Raw genomic sequence first — 23,493 nt, forward strand, 5'->3', positions numbered from 1 at the left:
TAGATTAAGAACAGGAAAGAACCACCATGGTTTAATATCAAAATTCGTAAAATGCTGAGGAAACACAGATTGTCATGTTCTCAGTTCTAAAAAGAACATCGAAATGTCAACAGGCAAAAGTTAATAAGCTGAAGGTTTGAATTTCGCATTTAAAAAGCATTCACACAGTAGAATTACGCAAACATATCATCATTTGACCACTGCACAGACTCCTATACAGAAGGCAAAGTAATCGGCATCACTAGCATAGAGAAGCAACCGATAAGAGTTGAAAACAAATAAGTTGCCTCGTCTGGATGGAATCCCTGATTGATTTTGACAAAAAATACTCTTAGGAATTGGCTCCTTACTTTTAGCTTGCATTTATCATAAATCTTTCATCCAGTGAAAAGTACAAAGCAACTGGACAAAATGCAGGCGACTCCCATATGTAAGGAAGGCATAAGAATGGACCCAAAAAATTAAAATCAGTTTATTGGAGTTTATTGCTTGCCCTTTTCTTGGACGATATTCTTTAAGCTGTGGATGAACAGAACAGCAAATTTCCGTGTTCCTATATTTTCAGAAAGGGTTTTGACTCAGTGTCCCACTGTGGGCTATTAATGAAGGTCCAATCATACAGAATAGGTTCTCAGATATGTGAATGGCTTTATGACATTTTGAGAATAGAAATGTGAACACTGTTCTAGACAGAGTGCTCATCAGAGACAAGGTTATCGATACGAGTGCTCCAGGGAATTGTGATAGGACTACTGCTGTTCTCTGTATAGACAAACAATCTGATAGGTAAAGTGAACAGCAATTTACAACTGTTTGCTGATGAAGCTGTAGTACATGGGAAAGTGTCATTATTGAGCGACTGTAGGAGGATACATGACGACTTAAGACAGAATTTTTCTATGGCGAGATGAATGGCAGCTAGCTTTAATTGTAGAAAAATTCGAGCTAATGCATATGAGTTGGAAGAACAATCCTACAATGCTTGAATACAGTAGTAGTGGTGTGCTGCTTAATACAGTCATGTCGATTAAATATCTAGGCATAACATTGCAAAGCAATAGGAAAAGGAATGAGCACATAAGGTCAGTGGTAGGGGGGAAGGCAAATGGTCAACTTCATTTTATTTTGAGAATTCTGGGACAGTGCCGCTCACCTATAAACGACACTTTGTACAGAACACTCGAGCATTCTTGAATGCTGCTTGAGCATTTAGGATCCCTAGCAGATCAGATTAAAAGAAGACATCAAAGCAGTTCAGAGGTGTGCTGCTATATTTGTTACCAGTAGATTCAATCAGCACCCAAGTATTACAGAAGTGCTCTATGAACTAAAATGGGAATCCCTGAAAGAAGACAATGTTCTTTATGCAAAACATTATTGAAAAAGTCTAAAGTAATGTCATTTGCGACTTGTGTCCTACTCCAAAACTATTCTACTGACATAAATGAGCATTTCATACAAGAAAAATAAAGACAAAATACAGGAAATTTGGGCTCGTACGGAGACATACAGACAGTCATTTTCCGCTTGCTCCATATGCTAGTGGTACGACTAGCAGTGGTATATGGTACTAGCCATCACACACCATATGGTGGTTTATGGTGTATAAGAGTATACATGTAGATGTAGAACATAGCGCTGCCAATATGCTTTTCAGGAGCAGCACATTGTAAGAGGACACATGTCACAACAATTGTTTCCACCTTTTTTGTTACAGGTACTGTGATCAATGGTGAGACCATACATCGAAAGTGGCTGTCACTATGCCCTTTCCTGTTATGAACATTGTCTATTTTCAAATTTATTTCCCCTGAGACTCCTTTTTTACCACTTATTGAATTATTTCATCCTCTACTACATCTCTTCCTACGTTGTTCAGTCTCCAATACTATCCACGTTGACTCATACAAGAATCTCACAGAATGCATAAAAATTCAGGAATTAAAGAATTCATCATTTATAGATACACAACTTTTCTTTTCTCAGTAACTTCTTTAATGCACATAGCATGCATTGCTCTCACAACTGCATGAACAAAAATAATGGGCAGAGTTCCTTAATTTTTAACACGGGAAAACTGCACCATGATTCTGCTTTGCATATACATACAGCAATGTGTAACTGGGATTAATGAATGAAAACACTTTTAAATGTACAGCTGTTGTTAGAATGAAGGTGGATACCTGTACACTAACTCCAGGTGTTGAAGCACTAGCTGGACTCCAGGAACTGGGTGTTAAAGTGCCCGAGCTGATGGTTCCTGCAGGTATCACACTCTGCTGAGCCTGGGCTTGTAGGTGGGCTTGCACCTGCTGTGCATGAGCTTGTGCCTGTTATGTAACAGAATCTGTTAGAGTGTATCCCTAATTATTTGGAGCTAATACTACCGAGAGTTATTTTTCCTAGTATGGAACTGTATTATACTCGAGCTGACACCTCAGTAAATTTTACATACTATTATTCTGCAAATAGTAACAAAAAAGTTATTTATGCACCAAACTGGCAGTTAAAAAGTGAATAAAAATTGAATATCAATCTCTCAATGCCAAAGTTTAAATCTTAAAGACCAAAAGAAAAAGTGGGGTAACATATTTGAAAGGACAAGTGAAAAGAGATTTCTTGTAGCTGACTCAGAATCAGCAAATGATGAAATAAAGAAAAATATGATCTTAAAACAAAATACAAATATAATTAAAACACTGATAGAACTGACTGATAATATTATTTTTGCCACTATAAGCTGTTGATGTGTCTATCAGTGCTACTAAACATTTTGCCTCCTGAAAGTTAGCAAAGGCCTGCAATTCTGTTTTATAATAAAAATAATAAGTCTCTGAATTGTGCGCGCAATCAAGTAGCCCTTCCAGGAATGTAGTAGCTGAACATTTCAAAGAGGAAGAACTGTTAATGAAAGAAGCGTTTTGCCAGACATCAGGGTCACTATCAGTACAATTTATTGTGCAAGATACCCTGGGCAACAACCTCATCCTTTTACAGCAGAAAAAATTGATTACTATATTATGTGATTATGACGGGTGTAAGAACCAGGGCTTCTTTTTTTTTTTTTTTTTTAATAAAAATCATGAGAACAGGCTCCCCTCCCTCTCAGCCAGTTTTCAAATTTTTTCAACATGTACATGGAAGATACAATATACCACACTGGATTTGAAAGAGGGGGCAGGGGGTGTTAAGAGGTTGAGATTGAGTGAATGAGCGAGAGAGAGAGAGAGAGAGAGATTCTAAGGGACAAACATCACAGAAATTTGCTAAGCTAAAGTTAGGCTTGGTAAAAGCCAAAAACTGAAGGCCTACAAAAAGATGTTATTGGAATGTGAAATACCTACTTTTTCCCAGGGGACTGGGAAATCCAAGCTAGGAGGATGTGTATATGCAAAATAACTTTGCTTCTCTTAATTCTTAAAAAAGTTTAAATTAATTTTTGAGGGGGGTTTCCAAAAATAACCACTTCAACAGCAGCAGCTACAAAAAACAGATGAATAAATCCCTATATTAGAAACTTCTCCCAGGCAAATAAATTTTTCAGTTCTTTGCAAAACACTACACTAATTCGCAGTTGCTAAATTATTATCACAGGCACAAACAGAAAAACAGGAGGGTACCAACTGTTGCAAAAAAGTAGATCAAAGACAAAATAATGTCATGCAATGCAGGAAAAAAAGCTACGGTAATATACAAATGAAAGATGGGAGTACAGTAATAGGATATCCTCAGGAATACATAAATATTGCATACAGCTATTTCTCTGGTATTGCTCAGAAGCTGCAACACAAAACTTCCTAAAACACATGTAGCATCCACAATAAATGACTGGAAGCACAGTGATAGTGTTCATCACAGCAGAGATTCAGAGATTTAAGTCAGGAAGACAACAAAGAAATAAAAAAATAAAATACAAAAAATAAGTAGTCAACATGAATAGACAAGGACAACTGAGTTTGAAGTAGGGAGGACAATACAGAAATAAATAAAAAATAAGAAGTCACCGTGAATAAATGAGATTCCAGTCTGTTCTGAAGGCTTACAGAGACAGCACACAAACCTCATTAGCAAACAATGAATGCATTCTTTAGTTCAGGTACTTTGCCAGAGTACCTAAAGCACATAGGAGTTGTTCCTGTACTAAAGAAAGGTAATGCTGACAGTATAAAAAACTACAGGCCAGTTTCACTAATGTAGGTGTTATCAAAAATAATCGAATCAAATATGAAAGATAAAGTACAATCTTTTTAATGACGAACAGTTTCTGAAATGGCAGAAGCACAATATATGCTGCAACACAGTTCACAAAGTGGTATATGAAGCTCTTGACAAGGATGACTGTGTTACAGGACTATTCTTACACTTGTCCAAGGCTTTTGACATTGTTCACTATAAAATACTATTAAACAAACTAGAAGCAATAGTTGCATGAGAAATAGCAAACAAATGGTTCTTGTCTTGCCTGGAAAATTGGATGCATAACTACTGATGATAAATCTTTAGTAACACAATTGGCAGACAAAAAACATATAAGTAGTGGTATGGCTCAGGGTAGCGTAAGGGGTCCAATTCTTTTCTCAACATATACCAATGACCTTCCAGACAATATAACACATGGAAAACAGCATCCTAGGTACCGATAAAACACCAGAACTCCTAACAGAGAAGCAAATTAAACATTCAGTGACGTTTACAGCTGGGTGTATGTAATAAATTAACACTGAACTTAGAGAAAACAAACAGCATGTACTTCAACATAAAGGGAGAACATCTCTGTTGCACTGAGCACATGTGATATACCTACAGAGCATGCAAGAAACGCACAGTTGTGTGGGACGACCACTGTAAAGACACTGGCAAAAAGAGTGTCATCAGCATGTTATGTTGCTGGATTCCTATCGCAATTTGAAACAGTCAGCATCTTGTGGTGACATACCATTCTTACATACTCTCAGTTCTTACCTATGAGTTTCATTCCTGGGGACAGAAAGCACAAAACATGGACACAGTTTTCAAACTCCAGAAATGGGCCATAAGAGTAATTACTAAAAGTAGTAGTCAGGCTTCTTGGAAAGAATTAGTCTGAAAATTGTGTATCCCTACTGCATCCAGTGAGTACACCTAACAATCTGCTGTGCATTTCAGGGAAAACACTGCTAAGTATTTCACTAACAGTTCTATACACAACCATGGAACAAGAGCCATTGTGGACATGCATTTTCAAAGGAAAACGAACAAAAATTATAAACAGCATTTTCTATCAGGGAGCATAACAAATTAGTTAAAGATAGAACAACAAAAATAATCAGTTTTTGACAATGTAATGTAATTGGATAGATAAAAAAATCTACTCACCAAGTGGTGGCAGACCACCACACACACACACACACACACACAGAAGGATGTACTTATGCAAGCTTTCGGAGTCAGTCGCTCGTTCATCGGGTAGAAGAGTTGAAGGGGAATGAAGAAGGGTGAAGGAAAAGGACTGAACAGGGTTGGAAAAAGGGTAGATTTCAGAAAAGTCGCCCAGAACCAAGGGTCAGGGGAGACTTACGGGACAGGATGAGGAGAAGATACTGATTATTGGAGACTGCTCCACATGAGATTCAAAAACCTGAGAGCTTAAATGTGGAAGACAGGGTAATATGTTGGGTGAAGGACAGCGAACAAGCAAGTTAGAAAATGAAAGGTATAGAAAGCTAAAACAGAGTGAAGAAAGGAGTAGTTATTGTAATGAATTGCTGAAACGGAAGAAATTAACATAAATTGCCAGTTGGGCAGCGAGAACCAAGGACTTGTTTTTGTGTTAGTACCCACCTGCGAAGTTCTGAGAAATTGGTGTCTGGGGGAAGAATCCAGGTGGCCCATGTGGTGAAAAAGGCACTGAGGTAACGACTGTCATGTTGTAGAGCATGCTCTGCAACAGGATATTGTGTGTTGCCGGTACACACCCTCTGCTGATGCCTGCTCATCCTAACTGATAAATTGGTGGTAGTCATGCGGATGTGAAAGGTTGAATAGTGTGTGATAACAGTTGGTATATGACATGTTGTTTCACACATGGCTCTCCCTTTGACAGTATAGTTTTGCCAGTTACAGGGCTGGTACAGGTGGTGGTAGGAGGGTGCATTGGCCAAGTCTTGCAGCAGAGATGGTCACAGGGGTAGGAGCTGTAGGGTAGAGAGATGGGTGCAGACAAGGATATTGTGGGATTCGGATGGCAAAGGAAAGCTATTCTAGGTGTAATGGGCAAAATCTTGAATGGAATTGATTTCATTTCAGGGCATGATTTTAGGAAGTTGTGGCCTTGTTGAAGCAGCTCACTAATACATTCAAGAACAGGATAAAACTGAGTGACCACCAGCACCTGCTCTACAACATGACAATCATGAAGTCCATGCCTGTTTCACTACACGACATCTGGATTCTCCCCCCAGATACCAGTTTCTCAGAACTCCACAGGTTGGAACTAGTGCTGCAAAACGTCCTTGGTTCTTGCCACCCACCTGGCCTTAATTTATGTTAATTTCTTCAGTCTCAGCATTTCTTCATAGTAACTACTCCTTTCTCTACTCCATTTTACTTTCCCATATTTTTCATTTTCTGACTTGCCTATTTTTCACTGACCCCCTCCCACCTCTGTTACGTACAATGCACTTAGCTTTCCACTCTTATAAACTTGTGCACTATGTTTTTGCAATAATCTCTGTCTTGCATATTACCCTGTCTTCCACCTTTAAGCTCATATGTTTTCAATTCTTGTCCGGTGCAGTCCCCAACAATCAGTTTTTCCTTCTAATCCCATCTGGTAAGTCTCCCCTGACCCATGGCTCTGGGTGACTTCTCCAAAATCTGCCCCTTTTCCTAAGCCTCGTCACTGCTCTTCCTTCACCTGTCTTCCTTCCCCTTCAACCATTCTTCTGGCATAAGTGTAACCTTCTTTTATGTCTGTATGTGTGTTCTGCAGTCGCTTGGTGACTAGATTTTTTTTATCTATCCATTTACATCAAATTATTTGAGGAGATGAAGGAAGTTACTAATATACATCTATTTAAAAAGCAGCTGCAACATACTTCATAAGTAACACATAACTACACAACTAAAGATTACTTAAGATGGCTCACAAGGGAACAGTCCAATCTGAAATGTCAAAACCTCGCCTGAAATTTTTTATTTTTTTTATTTCACTGTTTTATTTTTTTCACTGTATAGTGAAAGAAACATAAAATTAAAATTTTAGCTGCTAAGACACACTGCAAGCATTTTTTAAAAAATAGGTAAAAAATTGCCAAATTCGTAGTTTTCTAGGCAGCTGGAGAAATGTACTGCAGCTGTAGCAACACAACATGTGCAACATGGCAGGCACATGTTCTTGAGCAATGGGACATCAGCAAACAGATAACACAGCACAACACGATTGTAATTTGTAAAGTGAATTTCATTTTCCATTGATAGTTTCACTGATGTAGTCATCCGCAGTTACTATTTGTTTGAATTTGCAACTCATTTAGTACCCATTATAGTTATGAGCTGCTAGTGTTAATAACAGAGGTATAACTGGATCAATTTTCTATTGTGTTTTCTTTGTTTATGCTTGCTGATACCATATGTCTCTGTGCAGCTTCCAGACTTTCACAGTTATGTGGCATCCAATTAATGTTATCAGCCACACAAAGACAAAATAAAAAGAATGTGGTATGCAATCGAAATCTACTTCTCTTGTAGACCTACATATGTGTTATATATTAGTCAATTTCTTGGACATTCATTTGAATGATGTCAAAATTTTGTTTGAAATTGTGGAAACATTAGAAGAAAGAGGAAGTAGCTCTGATGACTCCTTAAATAAAGTTTCGAATGATGATTACTGTGCTAGTTAATTCAGGAGCAAAAGTACAGTACCTTCCTAGTACAAAGAAAACATGGAGAGTAATAGCTTTCAGTGACAAAGAAAATTCTGTAAACTTTTTGGTTAAACAAAAGAGGGCTGTCTGCAAAGCTGGTTTCATTTTGTAAAATATAAATGTGAGTTGTATAAATGGAAGAAAGATTTACACAAAGTGTGAAATAAGTGCCAAAATTAAACTTGCAATAGTGTGAAAGGAAAAACTATTTGAAATTGCCTGTGAGCATCAATGCACCATTACCACAGTAAATCTACAAGAATAGGTCCTCTGAATTGCAAGTGAGATGAACATTACTGATTTGCAAACTTCTTCAATCTGGGTAAACGGATTCAGAAAATTATACGCTAAAGGAAATTGCAAAATTACAAAGCTTGCTTCAAGTGAATGTGTAGAGGAGATTTCATTAATATGTAGCACTATAGACAAATTTGTAGCTTCTTGTTATCCCCTAAGCATTGTGTATAATGCCAATCAACTGGGTTTCCTGCAAGAACTGAGTGTAAACTGCACTTTATCATTCCAAGTGAAAAAAAAAAGACAATAGTTGCTTTTGCTGTCAATGAATGTTATGACACATTTGTACACAATAAAGCAAGTGATAAGTATTAGTGGATTACTGTTTCCGCAGCTTTATATCTGTCTTCAGGAACCACAAGGCAAAGTGGGGCCAAAAGTTAAAAAAAAAAAAGGACTGTGTATTAGTAATCGACATAGTGACATCTGGAAAGATAGGAGAGAATAATTTTCAATCCTGCATTTGAAACACCTTCTTACCAGTTGCAGAAAATAATACAGCCCTCTTGACTTGGACATAACTACTTGGTCTTTAGGAGGAGGATGAAAAGACTGTTAAAATAATTTGGATTCCACTCAAAACTGGTAGTGTGATTCAGCCCCTCCACAGCAAAATTTTTCGACAGTGTACAGCATTTTTTTAAAAAATAGTCAGACAATATAACAATTTCTAATAGCTCTTTGTCATTTCAGGTTTATCAGCATAACAGTATTGTTTAACTTCATTCATTTCTGCACTGTCAGTTTGCATCATCACATTTTATGAATTTGATCAGATATGCCTTTCATGCAGCACAATATGCAGAAAAACAGCCATGACCATTTTTTACTCCAATCCAATTCCTTATAAACAAAACCAGTAATTACTATGAAGTACCCAAATGCATTAATTTTTCTTTTATCAGATATGCCTTCTGTAAGGACCGTGTTTGTTTTCGTCAAACACACTTTGCACTTTAGTGACAATTACAGGGAATAAACAAGAAACTATTTCATTGCTAGTAAAAATTACTTTAAGAACGGAGCTACAGGAAATTTCATAAAATATTTCATGTCAAAAAATTGAAGTCTCAATTGATGGAACTCGTCTGTGAATGTAATACAATACACTATATTGATTTTGTTTTTTCTGCCAGTCATTTGTGTAACAATTACATATGCAACAGTTTAGCTGTCAATATGAACTACAAGTTATTCAAGAAATTAATGATTTGAGACATGTTTTGCATGGCTTACATCCTTTAAATTGGTATTTGTGCACTTTGGACTTCGCATCATGCGTCGCTACATTCTCTTGCCCCCGCTGTATCCATTTCTTCACTGGAGCACATACAATGTAGAAAAAGCTGTACAAACTGCTGTCATAAGTGGTTCTTCCTGTGGCAAATGTGAGTAGCTTTAATTTTTTAAATGCTTGCAGCACACCTAACTGCTAAAACATTGACGTGCATTTCCTTGGTGTCCCCTCCCTGTGCGAAAAATTTCAGTGTAGGTTTTAACATGTTGATTGGACCATTTCCTTGTTACAGTACTAGTTAACAATGAAAGGGGATAACTAAAACAGCCTCCCATATTACAATGCACAAACATGATGTAATACTCTTACGAGGTTCATTCAAGGTATAACACTAATTTTTTCCTCGGTACTACGAACAGGTGGAAATACTTGGTTTGTTTCAAAATGCACACACACTCATTTTGAATGTGTGACAGAGATGGCAGCACTGTATGACACACAGAACTCTAGTGATGGCTGCTAGAGTGACAACTCTGCTCATACTTAAAATGGTGGAGTTTTCATTACAAGAACAGTATTTACCATTCATTTTTTCCATTTGTAGGACATGACTCCAACAGAATTTCATTGCCAATTGAGTGAGATATGTGATGACGTATCTAATGTGTTTTTTTTTTTTTTTTTTTTTTTTTTTTTTTTTTTTTTTTTTTTTTTTTTTTTTTTTTTTTTTTTTGGGCGCACAACTTCAATGGTCATTAGCGCCCTGACTACTCTAAGAATGTACCGCGAGGCAAAAGTTGACAACAACAACTACAAGGGAAAACACGATAAAAGACAGACTGACAGGCATAGGATTAAAAAACAGCATCATCAAATGTCCTTAGAGAGGTTTGTCAAATTGATAAAACGAAGAACATGAGCAACTGCTCATGGGTCATCCGCTAAAATGGCATCGAAAGTACTTGGCAGGTCAAGATCTAGACGCAGTGTGTTAAAATCTGGACACGACATTAAAATGTGTCGAACCGTCAGCAATTGCCCACATGGGCAGAACGGCGCCGGCGCAGCCGTCAGCAGATGGCGATGGCTGAACCGGCAGTGTCCAATTCTTAACAGGGCCAAAACTACCTCCTCCCGCCGAGAAGGGCGTGAGGAGGACGTCCAAGCCACGGGAAGAGGTTTTAAGGCCCGAAGCTTGTTGTCTGTAAGTGCAGCCCAATCGGCATGCCACAGCGATAAAATGCGCCGACAAATGACCCTGCTAAAATCGGACGAAGGGACACAACAAGAAGCTGTCCGAGGCTGGAGGACCGCAGCCTTGGCCGCGGCATCTGCAGCTTCGTTCCCAGGGATACCGACATGGCCAGGAACCCACATAAAGCTAACCGGAGAACCGACGTCCACCAGCTGCTGAAGAGAGCGTTGGATCCGGTGTACGAAAGGGTGAACCGGGTACGGATCACTGAGGCTCTGGATGGCGCTCACGGAGTCGGAGCAGATGCATAAGCAGAATGTCGGTGGCGGCAGATGTAAAGAACAGCCTGGTAGAGGGCAAAGAGCTCAGCTGTGAAGACCGAACAATGGCCATGGAGCCGGTATTTGAAACTTTGTGCCCCGACAATAAAGGAACACCCGACCCCGTCATTGGTCTTAGAGCCATCTGTATAAATGAAAGTCATGTTAATGAACTTCGAACGAAGTTCCAAAAAACGGGAGTGGTAGACCGAACCGGGGGTAACCTCTTTTGGGAACGAGCTGAGGTCAAGGTGAACGCGGACCTGAGCCTGGAGCCAAGGTGGCGTGTGGCTCTCGTCCACTCGAAAGGTTGCAGGGAGTGAAAAATTAAGGTGTTGAAGGAGGCGACGAAAGCGAACTCCAGGGGGTAGCAGGGCAGAGACATACAACCCGTATTGATGGTCGAGAGAGTCATCAAAAAAGGAACGATAAGACGGATGGTCGGGCATTGACAGTAGCCGACAGGCATACCAACAAAGCAGTTTTATCTAATGTGTGTTCGTTTGGTTAACAGTTCAAAGAAAGTAGACTGTCACGTGACGACAAACTTAGACGATCTCAGCTTTACACCAGCCAGTCTACCTACATTGTCGAGCAATTGGAGAAAGTTGTTTTCGAGGAGCACCAAATGATGTGGAGCACATCAGCTCCAGAGTTGGCATTTTCATAACATCTGTGCACACAATCCAGCATGAAGACCTGAAAATGCAAGAAGTGTCCTCCAGATGGGTACCACAAATGTGGAAGGACATCCACAAAGCTGTGTGCATTGCATGCTTCCAGGCAATATTGACATGTGATGCCAGCATGAATGGGATTTTCTTTTCATCAAGTGACAGTGGGTGAGACACAGTTGCTGTTTCTCAGTCCTGAAACAAAGTGCCCAACAGATCATTGGGAGCACACACATTCACCACCATGAAAAGAGTTTTGGGTAAGCTGAAAAAATAATAGTCGCTACATTCTGGGAGAGCAATGGCATCCTCTTTACTCACTCCTTTCCAGAGGGCACTATGCGACAGGTGCACCGTATCAAGATCTTTCGAAGAACAAGCCTCTTCCAGAATTGCTTGCAAAACAACCAGAAAACGAGTATGTGGTCTTTCACAAAGACAATGCAACAGTACATTTGGTGAAACTAGCACTGAAGTTTATTTGTAACAACAGCTTTGAAGTAATTTCTCGTGTTCCCTACTCACCTGATATGGCTCCTAGTGACTTTTGGCTGTTCCCAATTCTGAAAGACACTCTCTGTGGGCGTACATTCACTAGCCATCCTGTTAATACACCAGTGATTTTCCAGTGGTCAAACCAGAGTCCTAAAGAAGCATTCATAGCGGCCATGGAATCATGCAATCATGGTTGTAAAAATTTGCACAGCTGCACTGTGACACAAGTTTCACAGTTTTCGTGTGATTAGTTTGAGAGAAATAAAAATTGGAAGCGTTATAAATTGAATGTACCTCGTATACATAGATATGGCAAGGTCTGTAGTGTCTGATAGTAATGTGTTGTCATTCTCATTAACTTAACACCTCACTCTTCAGTACAGATGATGACTCAAGTTTTCCAGACAGACTGAAGGGAGGGCATGGAGACATGGATGTTCATGGTTCTAGAGTCACCAACAGCCATCCAAAGAATGTGATTTAGTGCAATAAAAAATTACGTTTTATGTTGTAAGGTATTTTTGAAAATTGTGTATGATCACATTGTACAATGTGAACAACTTAATGTGGCAATGCTTATTAAGACATTGGCCTGATATTCAGGAGGATGGAGTTTATTCTGTCCAGCTATAATAATTTTGGTTTTCCTAAATCATTTCAGGCAAATGCTGGAATATTCCCTTCAGCATGGCACAGCCAACCGTCTGTCCTACCCTAAAAAAAATATAATTATATATTCAGTGTGTGTATGCATTGGAGCTATTTGTTGTATTACGATGATAAATCTTATATCACTGTGAGACAATTACTGGACGAATAAATAAATAAAATAAAATAAATGTCAACATGGAATGTGCAAATTAATTATATTTTGGACATGACTGCACCACATGAACATGGTCAAATGGAATTTAGTTTAAATTTGTAAATAATTTAAGGAGAAAAAGTAATATCTCACCAAATAGTGTAATTGCTAAGTTGTCAACAGACACATAAATGAGACTGAAAACTCTGCCTCTCTGTGAAGGCCTTACATGCCTCGAATCTTCCAACCACCCATTGGAATCAACTGCAAAGGAACACTCCTCTCATCACCCAGTGTCATCCCAGACTGGAACAACTGAATCCTATCCTTCGCCAGGGCTTTGGCTGCTTATCATTGTCCTCAGAAATCAAGAACATCCTACCTGTATACTCTTCTCATATTGTATCCCTGAATTTAAGCTCATGTCCTAACCTAACCACAACCTCGTGATGTACAATTTACCTGAGAAAACAGTGGTGAACAATAAGCAGCAAAACTAAAATAATGATTGCTTTGTTAATTGAAATTAAAGCTAACCTCTATAAGCAAATAAAAGATAGAAGAAATTCAGTTTCAGAGCTAAAAAACTAACAGTAATTTCTATCATTCATTGGTTATCTGAAACTATCTTTACACTGGCTACATTAACTGTCACTTTACCAACCTATGAGCAGTCCTGCTTGGCTCTTAGTTGTAGATTATAGACAATACTATCAGATTATAAATGAAAAATAATGATAGGAAGAAAAATAAAGCCAAATGAAAAAGTCAATCAATAACCAAAACTACATGGCAAAATTTCAGAAATCTAAAAAAAAATGCGTTTAAATCAATTAATTAAATGAAAATTATAATGAAAGTCTTTTGATTAGCTTTAGGAGTAAAAACAACTTCACTGTCCTCCATGAGTTCCGAACTTGTGACCTTTTACATGACAAGTTTCAGTGCTATGCTACTATATTACTATGATTAAAGTTGTTACATTTATGAGTCACATTCCAGTAGCAACGATGAACTGCAGCTGTCAAAGATTTGACTTCACATAATGTCATGCAAAACTTTTGTAATGTAATCTGATCTCTGTCATTACAATAACTTTATATATGACACTGAACTGTGTCTCGTGTGGAAGGATCTAGTAGTATTTGGTTAGTGCTGTGAACGAAACACACGTTTATTGTTAGCGTTGTTTGTGTTTGTGTGTGTTTTTTGTTTTATGGTTATCATAAGAGATGAAATACAAAATTAAAGGGCGCGATCCAGGATTTGGGATCTAAACTCAACAAGAAGACGAGGTGAAGTGACCAACTGTTGTGGCATTCTGGCAATGGCAAACGGTTCAGGCGTGACACTGAGACTCTAGTTGGAGGAAACCAGCTTCAGCCTGTGAAGTGTCAACTATCAAGTAATTTTAATCAGACTATAGTCGAGCTGCTCGGCCAGGACAGTGCATCTGCACTGGCACATGTATATGTGTGTATGCTAGCTATGGAGGAGGATATGTCTAAAAGCAATTAAAGCTTTTAGCAAGCAAGGTCTCCTATTTTTTTATAAGTACAGAACTCTGTGTGTGTGACAGTTGGTCAAACTGTTATGAAGAGTGCTTCACGAGCTGTGTGTAAACATGCGCACACCGTGCTAAGGTGCTCAGTCTCGGCTTGGCAACTGTCGAGAATGGAGCTCCCTTCGAATGTTACCGCCAAGTGTGAATTGTGCGCAGTTATTTGGTTTTTGAACGCAAAGGGCACTGTGCCGATTGAAATCCATCGCCAATTGACGGAAGTGTACGGTGAGCCACGTACGGATGTCAAAATTGTTCATAAGTGGTACAGAGAGTCTGCAGCTGGTCGGACCGAAATTCACGACGAACAGCATGGCGGCGAGCTGGTATGACACGGGCATACAAAAATTGCCACAGCGTCTACAAAAATGCATCAACAGAAGTGGTGATTATGTTGAAAAATAGCGAAATATTCAAGCTGTAAACTGATGTAAACCATTGTAGAAATAAAGAGGTCTATGTACTTATAAAAAAAATAAGAGACCTTACTTTTGGGATTACCCTCGTTATGTACCTACTGACAACAACACTTCAGCTACTCAGAGAGCACTCCTTAAGTTGTTTATTTACCAACAAGAGCTTTAAGCTTCCATATTTATCTTACATTTGAACAATTAGACATAAGTCAATGTTTGTGCTGTTATTTGTGTGACTATTATGGAGTTTTTATGAATACAGCAATTGCAATGAAGGATAATGCAGTCTAATGGAAAATGCAAGGCCAGGTACTACCATGACTACATTTCAGATTACAGACACATGTGCATAGCACAAAATGAACATTGACAATGACTTACCTGCGCCTGTGCTTGGGCCTGGGCTTGTGCCTGGGCATGAGCCTGGGCCTGGGCTTGGGCTTGCGCCTGGGCCTGCGCTTGTGCTTGTGCTTGAGCTTGGGCTTGAGCCTGGGCCTGGGCCTGTGCCTGGGCTTGGGCCTGCGCCTGAGCTTGAGCTTGTGCCTGAGCTTGAGCCTGCGCCTGGGCTTGAGCTTGAGCCTGTGCCTGAGCTTGGGCTTGAGCTTGAGCCTGTGCCTGAGCTTGGGCCTGGGCCTGGGCATGGGCTTGTGCTTGGGCTTGGGCTTGGGCCTGTGCTTGGGCCTGCGCATGAGCCTGTGCTTGAGCCTGAGCTTGAGCTTGTACTAAGCCACTCAGCTGCACTGCTGAAGTCAGCTGCACCTGCTGGATCTGGCCAGATGGAGTGATGATTTGGGCAACTTGCTGTGTCGGCACCTGTGTGGCAAAACACAAAACGTCAGGCAAATTCTTTACACTTTGGTAGAAACTATGCAATTTAAAAGTCAAAAACTGTATTTGAAACTGTTATACTGACAAATGGTTAACTCAATAATAACCGCCAAAGGAAAATTTAGACAAGGAACTTACCTTTAACAAGTGAAATTTTTAGCACTGTCAATATACACACTTATAAATGTTAAAGTGATGACACTATCCTAACTTTTGGAGTTATTAGTTCCTTCCTTGGGGATGAGAGTGACGTGGATTGTGAAAGGATAAAAAGAAAGGGGAGGTCACTCATACCCTAGAGTGAGAGGGACCAATCTATGGTGAGGACAAGTACGGGCCTTAAAGGCAGGATCCTCTCATCCTGGAGTCTGAGTGACATGACTTTCCTTTTTAACCATGGTCAACCTATCCTTTTCTCCTTCCTGAGAGAGAACCCAACAGTTAAAAGAAATCTAGGACAGTAGCGCCACTTTTACTTTTATATTTGTCTATTAACAATACTAAACATTTCGTCTCCTGGAGGTAGTTACTGGACAGCAATTCGATCTCAACAATAGTGTGCATCGATTTTGAGGAAAGCGATGGAATGCAAATACTTTTTAAACAACTTATGGTAAGAGTTTATTCATTCCTGCTAAAAAAGGAAAATCTAGAGTAAAGCTGATAGACAGAAATTAAAAAAAAAAAAAAACAGACGCAGTACTTCAAATCTTCAGAAAATTTAAGGAATTCCCGCAGTACGAATGGGGAAATGCACTAAATAAGTAGGTACGGCATATAGAAATTGGACAAAAGGAAAGTCCATCACAAACTTTGGACCAGGCAGAAAACAATGCACAATAAGGGAACTGTAAGTAACAAGTTCATAATAGAAATGTCACATTATTAGAATATAACAGAACTAGACCCTTTCAATCAGTACTGATGAATTCTTATATCACCAAGTGTGCAAGCTCACACCTATCTGCAAAATGGTGAAAGGAAAGAAAACAACTGGGAGTAAATTAGCAGAAAATGTGTGAGTGAGGAAACAGAATGGTGATGTGTGAATCACAAGATGACAAATAACAACAGACTGGTGTGGGCGCTTGACGGAACAATAGGAGATTCCAAGCATATATGTTGCAAGATACTTGACACACACACACACACACACACACACACACACACACACACACACATACACACACAAGAAACTGATGTACATCTTCACTTGTTCAAGATGGGCCTCAGATTATCATAATTTAATATTTATGGCAATGGAACGTCTGTGAACTGTATCCTTTGCCAGGACTTCTACAATTTATGCACCGACCAGACAAAAAGTCATTGTATACCTCCTGATATCGTGTTGAACCAGGATGTTCTTCAAACCAATCTTGAACAACTGTGGCCCAGTGAAATGGCGCATTCTCATCCATAAAAATTCCATTGCTGTTTGGGAACATGAATTCCATGAATGGCTGAAAATGTTCTCCAAGTAGCCAAACGTAACCATTCCCAGTCTATGATCAGTTCAGTTGGACCACAGGACCCAGTCAATTCCATGAAAACACAGCCCACACCATTATGGAGCCACCAACAGCTTTCAGAGTGCCTCGTTGACAACTTGGGTCCATGGCTTCGTAGAGTCTACACCATATTCGAACCCTACCATCAGCTCTCACCACCTGAAATCAGGACTCATCTGAACAGGCCAAGTTTTCCAGTTTTCTACGGTCCAACCAATATGGTCACAAGCCCATGAGAGGCACTACAGGCCATGTTGTCCTGTTAACAAAGGCACTCGTGTTGGACAATATCTGCTGCTATAGCCAATTAGTACCAAATTTTGCCTTCCTATCCTACCAGATACATCTTTAATTTATTTCTAGAATAGTACTCTGCCAACCATCCAAACTATGCTACAATCCTGGTCCATCCACATGCCACACACACTCCCAATCCCCTGCCGTATGCGTCATACCCCTGTGGGATATCCATGTGCAAGACCTGTCCAACACACTCACCACCACATCCAACTCCAGTCTCATAAGAGGCTTATGCCACCTCATTAGAGGCAGGGCAACCTATGAAATCAGTTGTGCCATATACCAGCTCTTGCTGCTGTTTCTACACAGCATTTTATGTGGGCATCACTATCAATCAGCTGTCCACCCAAATGAAATGAAATGAACTGCTATTGCCAAATTCTTGCCCAAGAACAGAGCTGATCAGCCAGGAGCAGAATGTGCTGGCAAGCAAAATGTGCTCCATATCAATGGCTAATTTCACATATTGTACCATTGTGATCCTTCCCCCAGCACCAGCATATCTGAACTGGAAGTTATCCTTGCAACACTTCCTCCATTAACTTAAGCCTTGCAGCCTCAATCTTCACTAACCTGCATCATACGTACCTACACCTCGTCTGAGGACACTAGCTTCACTCATCCTCTACCAATACCCTCTTCCCAGCAGTGTCTCATTACTCTGTTCTGTCACCTCCTAGTAATCCAATTCTGCACTACACTGTCTCTGTGTACTGTATGAACTCACTGGTGCCAGTGTCTATGTTGCATATCTGGTGCACCTGCTGCTTCCCTCCCAGCCATTCCAAAAGTCAGTCACCCTTCCCTAATCCACCCTCCCACTCCCTCTCACCTCACTCACACCATGTTCTACATCCTGGGGGATTTATCATTATGGATATATTGGAAGAAAGAGTACATGCAATCTAATCAAACAGTGTATTCAGGCAAAACAGCTGGGAAGTATGGTAAAAGGCTCATCTACACTGTAAAAATTTTCCATAAACAGAGTGCTCAGCTGATGATTTTATAGGTAGTTGGATCTAACTACTAAATTAACACTAACAATGAGTAATGTCACACAGTGTTGCACAACACTTCTGGCAATGGTACATGGTAATTTATCTTTTGAGAACATTTACCTCTACCTATTCATTTTAATGAACAACGTAGATATAGAAGTGAAGATGCTAAGCAAGGCTTGCCCATTGATATATCTCTTCAACACTTCCACACCCTGTTAATACGTAAGAACACTCAATTACAAACTTTGTAATTAACTCACACAGAAATTACGAGTTATATCTTGTAAACAACTAGCTCTGGCTTTTAATCTACATTCTGTAGACCTATTTATTTTCTTCAATATAATATAAAGAAACATTCTACGTGGGAAAAATATATTAAAAAACAAAGATGCTGTGACTTACAAAACGAGAAAGTGCTGGTAGATAGACACAATAAAAAACACACAAACCCACACACAAATTTCAAGCTTTCGCAACCCAAGGTTGCTTCATCAGGAAAGAGGGAAGGAGAGGGAAAGATGAAAGGATGTGGGTTTTAAGGGAGAGGGTAAGGAGTCATTCCAATCCCGGGAGCGGAAAGACTTACCTTAGGGGGAAAAAAGGACAGGTATACACTCGCGCGCACACACACACAGAGCGGATGTGTGTGTGTGTGTGTGTGTGTGTGTGTGTGTGTGTGTGTGTGCGCGCGCGCGTGCGCGCGTTCGAGTGTATACCTGTCCTTTCTTCCCCCTAGGGTAAGTCTTTCCACTCCCAGGTTTGGAATGACTCCTTACCCTCTCCTTTAAAACCCACATCCTTTCACTCTTTCCCTCTCCTTCCCTCTTTCCTGATGAAGCAACCTTGGGTTGCGAAAGCTTGAAATTTGTGTGTTTTTTATTGTGTCTATCTACCAGCGCTTTCTTGTTTGGTAAGTCACAGCATCTTTGTTTTTTAATGTATTTATTTTCTTGCTTATTTATGGTCTCACAAATGCCCCCCCCCCCTCCAAGTACAGCACAGCCCTTCCAACTTTACACCTAGCAGCCCTATTCAGTCTCCACCAGTTCCCTGCACAATCTCACAGCCAGCATGTCTTTCCACATCCCTACCCTACTATCCCTCCCACTTCCTATTACATACCAACTACTTATACCCACCACCAACCTCAAGACTCACGTCAGACACAGTCACAGTCCACAGTCTGGCTACAGCAGCTAGAGACAGTCTCTCTCTCTCTCTCTCTCTCTCTCTCTCTCTCTCTCTCTCTCTCTGTGTGTGTGTGTGTGTGTGTGTGTGTGTGTGTGTGTGTGTGTGTGTGTGTGTGTGCATTTTGTGCTAGTGTGAATGCACGTGTTTTCTATTTCCTAACAAAGACATTTTTGGCCAAAAGCTGAAATGTTTAGCAGTTTTTCCATTGTTCCTGTCTGCGACTCAATGCCTCCTCTATGTGATGAGTAGCAATTTACCTTTTTCCTGATATTGCTGTTATTCTAACCCAACTTTCCATTGTCTAATTGTTTCTAGTGGTTCCCATAAATAAAAGCATTCTACAGACAACTCTACATATTCAATTTGGTATAACAAATAGGTCAACTTGAGAGACAGCATCATAAAGCACTCGTGTCACGGATGAGATGTACATGACATTTCATCTCTTTAGTGCGCTATATTTAATTTTAACCATGTCACTTTAATATACAGTCACTGTTCATTATTTTTACTCAAAGTGCAGCAACAGACACTGGTACTTTCTGTACAGAACTCACATGTGAATTAGTTGCATTTACATCCCATATTTGTCATAGAACATTGATTAGGAAAAAAAAAATTCTCGGAAACTGGAAGAATGTACTTATCACACACATCTACAACAATAGCAATGGAAGTACACAACCAAATGACCACCATCTATTACTTGCATCACCTAATTGCAGAAATCTCAATATGTAATGTTGCCAAGACCAAAAAAGGAACTTTCATGGATGATGGAAAAGCACAGATGTTACAAAATAAGAAACCCCTCAGTCAAACGTTATAAGCCAAAATTGTCAGACAGTGTAGCCATGAACCAAATACACCCATTAATGTATGTTGCTAATCAGATAATGAAGATCTGCATATTCATTAGTGATATTTCCTGCTACGATTTCCCAGTGCAATGAGGTCAGCCTTGTTGGAGGACAGGGGTTCATGAAAGGTTGTACTGACAGGCTACATTACGGATTCAAAATGCAGAATGGTAAGTCATCAAGAATTTTAAGTCATTAATTTGGATGTGAAGAGTGCCAGAGAAACGCTAAAACACACAAACTGCAGATGCTCAAATATAAATATTGAATATCTTATTAAAACTTACTACTCTAATTAAATTACTTATGAATCAATGTCTGTCACTTGTGTCTAAAGTGCTGTCATCCACAGTATTCCTTGGTCAAGGCTAAGTCAGTTATGCATGAACCTCATTCTATTCAAACAATACAAATGGACTGATGTTTTCTTTCTGGGACAATGGCGACACCAGAAAATTTGCACATGACGTACAAAGCTTTGGTCGGAAGAACTCAGTTCTGAAGTGTCGCCTAACAAGAAACTTTAATCAGTCTAGTTTTCAGGTAATGTGACTTGGTGCCTAAGTGACAACCAGACTACAAATCTATAAAGACCCAGGGTTGCATTTACAAACGGAATATGATGAGGTGAAGTAACAGAGGTCAGAAACATCCCGTTGCATTTGAGCTGAGAAACTCCCTCTGAAGCTGAAAGACTCCACACTGATAAACAACATATGGATGCCTAGGGCCTGAGGAATCACCAATCTGTAGTTTCAAAGAGTATTCACAAGTGATTGTCAAATTCTCTGAGAATTATCTCTAACATACAGGAACAGCAGCACTATGAAACCACAAGGAGAGTAGGAAGATATCTGATGGACTACTTAAAGGCTCCAATACAGTGGTGACTTAAATGCTGTACTGCAATGTCAACAGACACATACATGATCACAACACAAGGAATCGGCTTAAGTTAACTGAAAAGAATCCCATAATTCTTGGGTGAGGGGGGATGTGACTCAATCTATCCAATTGGTTACAGGCTCAGTAAAACGCGCTTCTTAACTCGCGTAACATTTTATTTTCCTCGCATCAGTCAAGTCTCGGAAAAAAGAAAAATGAAAACATAAAAGAGGAATCAACAAAGTTTTTCAGTGTACAGAAATTTGACAGAGATAATTTTCAGTCATGGAAATATCAAATGGAAATTACCTTTCATGCTGAGAAATTTCTGAATGTTGATGACGGAAGCCAAGTAAGACCCGATGAAGGCACAAAGGCATGGAACATGTGGCACGAGCTTAATGCAAAAGCAATGCCTTATAGACTGTCCGATATGGAATTTACCGATTGTAAGCTGTTATGACCTGTGCCACCACACAGCAAATGGTTTGTGGAATCAACTTAAGATAATTCATAAACAACAATATGTAATAAATAAAGTGACACTGATACAAAAGTTCTTCAATTATAAAATGTCACACTGTGATACTATTGTGCAACATTGCCAAAGTTTTAGTTGGTTTGTGGCAAAGTACAGTTTCTTTGTTACAATTGGGAACTCTGTGATGAAAGCAAGCAGACTTTCGATAATTTATCAGCAAGGTTACTGAAAGAAGAGCAATGTTTGTTGCAAGTTAAAGAAATCGAAACGCATTCGCTGCTGTAAAGATTAATTACAAAAAAGATAATATTTAGTGTTCACAAAGCAATTCAAGCAAAAATTCTGTCAACAAGAAGAATGTTGAGTGCTATTATTGTCACAAAGAAGGTTACTGTAAGGTCAACTGGAAAAAAAAGAGTTAAATTATGAAGAGAAAGTCAAGAAACCAAACAATATGCTTTCAGTGTAGAAATTAGAAGCAATTTGGTTACTAATCATGACAATGTTTGGCTTGCTTACAGCACTGCATCAAAACACGACTTCACACAAAGAACTTTTTTCCACATTAAAACTATTTGGGAAGTTCAAAGTTTCTGTTCAGATAGAAGGTAATTTAGATGGATATGCTGAGAGTATTGGATCAGTCAAGTTCAATGTGCTACAAAGTAGTATATGGATACCCTGTACACTGGAGGATAAATTGTATGTACACGGTTTGAAGAAAAATAGTTTTTCACTGGGAGCAACAGCCCGTAAAATTTTAAAAAGCTTATTCAACAACAATAAGACTGAGGTATGCAGTTAGAATCCAATGGCAGTTTGTATATAAGCTGAAAATCGGTGTTAAAGAACGTTGATTTCTATGGAAAACACCGAACAAGCAAATCTTACATTGTCCAACTTAGCTTTGTTCTTGCACAAAAAGAGGGAGGGACACACAAACTTTGGGAATTTGAAGAAAATGGATGACTGATTTGATTACAAATTTAAACTCAAATGTTATTCTTTTGTGAATAATGTTAAGATCGTAAGCTGCCCAGAAAGGGATTTACATTAAATCTACCAACCCGTGTCTGTACTCCAGGAAAATTTGTTCGTGCCAATGTATGTGGAAAAATGCTACTCACTTCATTAGGTGGACCCAACTATTTTTTGTTTTCGTTTTTAAAGATGATTGTACTTAACATAGATTTGTATATTTATGTAAGAACAAAAGTGATGTGCTTCTGTATTCTTAGAGTTTCAATAGTTGGTGAGAAGACAGACAAGGAATAAGCTAAAAGTTGAAGAGGTTGAAAAACAGGTGACCAGTTGCAAAACAAAGGTTTATTAGCTCTTGACCTAGGTTTCGATATTTCTAAAAATATCTTCTGAAGAAGGACTGGGCCCTAAAACTGTATACAACCAGTTACAAAATTATTTTTACAAACATAACAAAAAAATTAATAGAAAAATATTTGTGAGTTAAGCCTACTCACTTATTACATCACATGATAGTACAATAGATTAGCTGAAGCCAAGTG

The 23,493-nt window shown here is 39.2% G+C and overlaps 1 protein-coding gene across 1 annotated transcript in view; it reads right to left on the reverse strand.

Annotated features, from left to right (window-relative positions):
- Window positions 1-23,493, reverse strand: part of LOC126188036 (transcription factor Sp4-like) — an 87,555-nt gene that overhangs the window by 55,575 nt on the left and 8,487 nt on the right. Inside the window, exons 5-6 of the mRNA XM_049929463.1 lie at window positions 15,289-15,720; window positions 2,184-2,330 (exon numbers count right to left, since the gene is read on the reverse strand). Of these exons, the coding sequence (XP_049785420.1) occupies window positions 2,184-2,330; window positions 15,289-15,720 (579 nt within the window). The remainder of the gene's footprint in view (window positions 1-2,183; window positions 2,331-15,288; window positions 15,721-23,493) is intronic.

The sequence above is a fragment of the Schistocerca cancellata genome, chromosome 5 (assembly GCF_023864275.1).
Source record: "Schistocerca cancellata isolate TAMUIC-IGC-003103 chromosome 5, iqSchCanc2.1, whole genome shotgun sequence".
In the NCBI taxonomy this organism is placed as follows: Eukaryota; Metazoa; Arthropoda; class Insecta; order Orthoptera; family Acrididae; genus Schistocerca; species Schistocerca cancellata.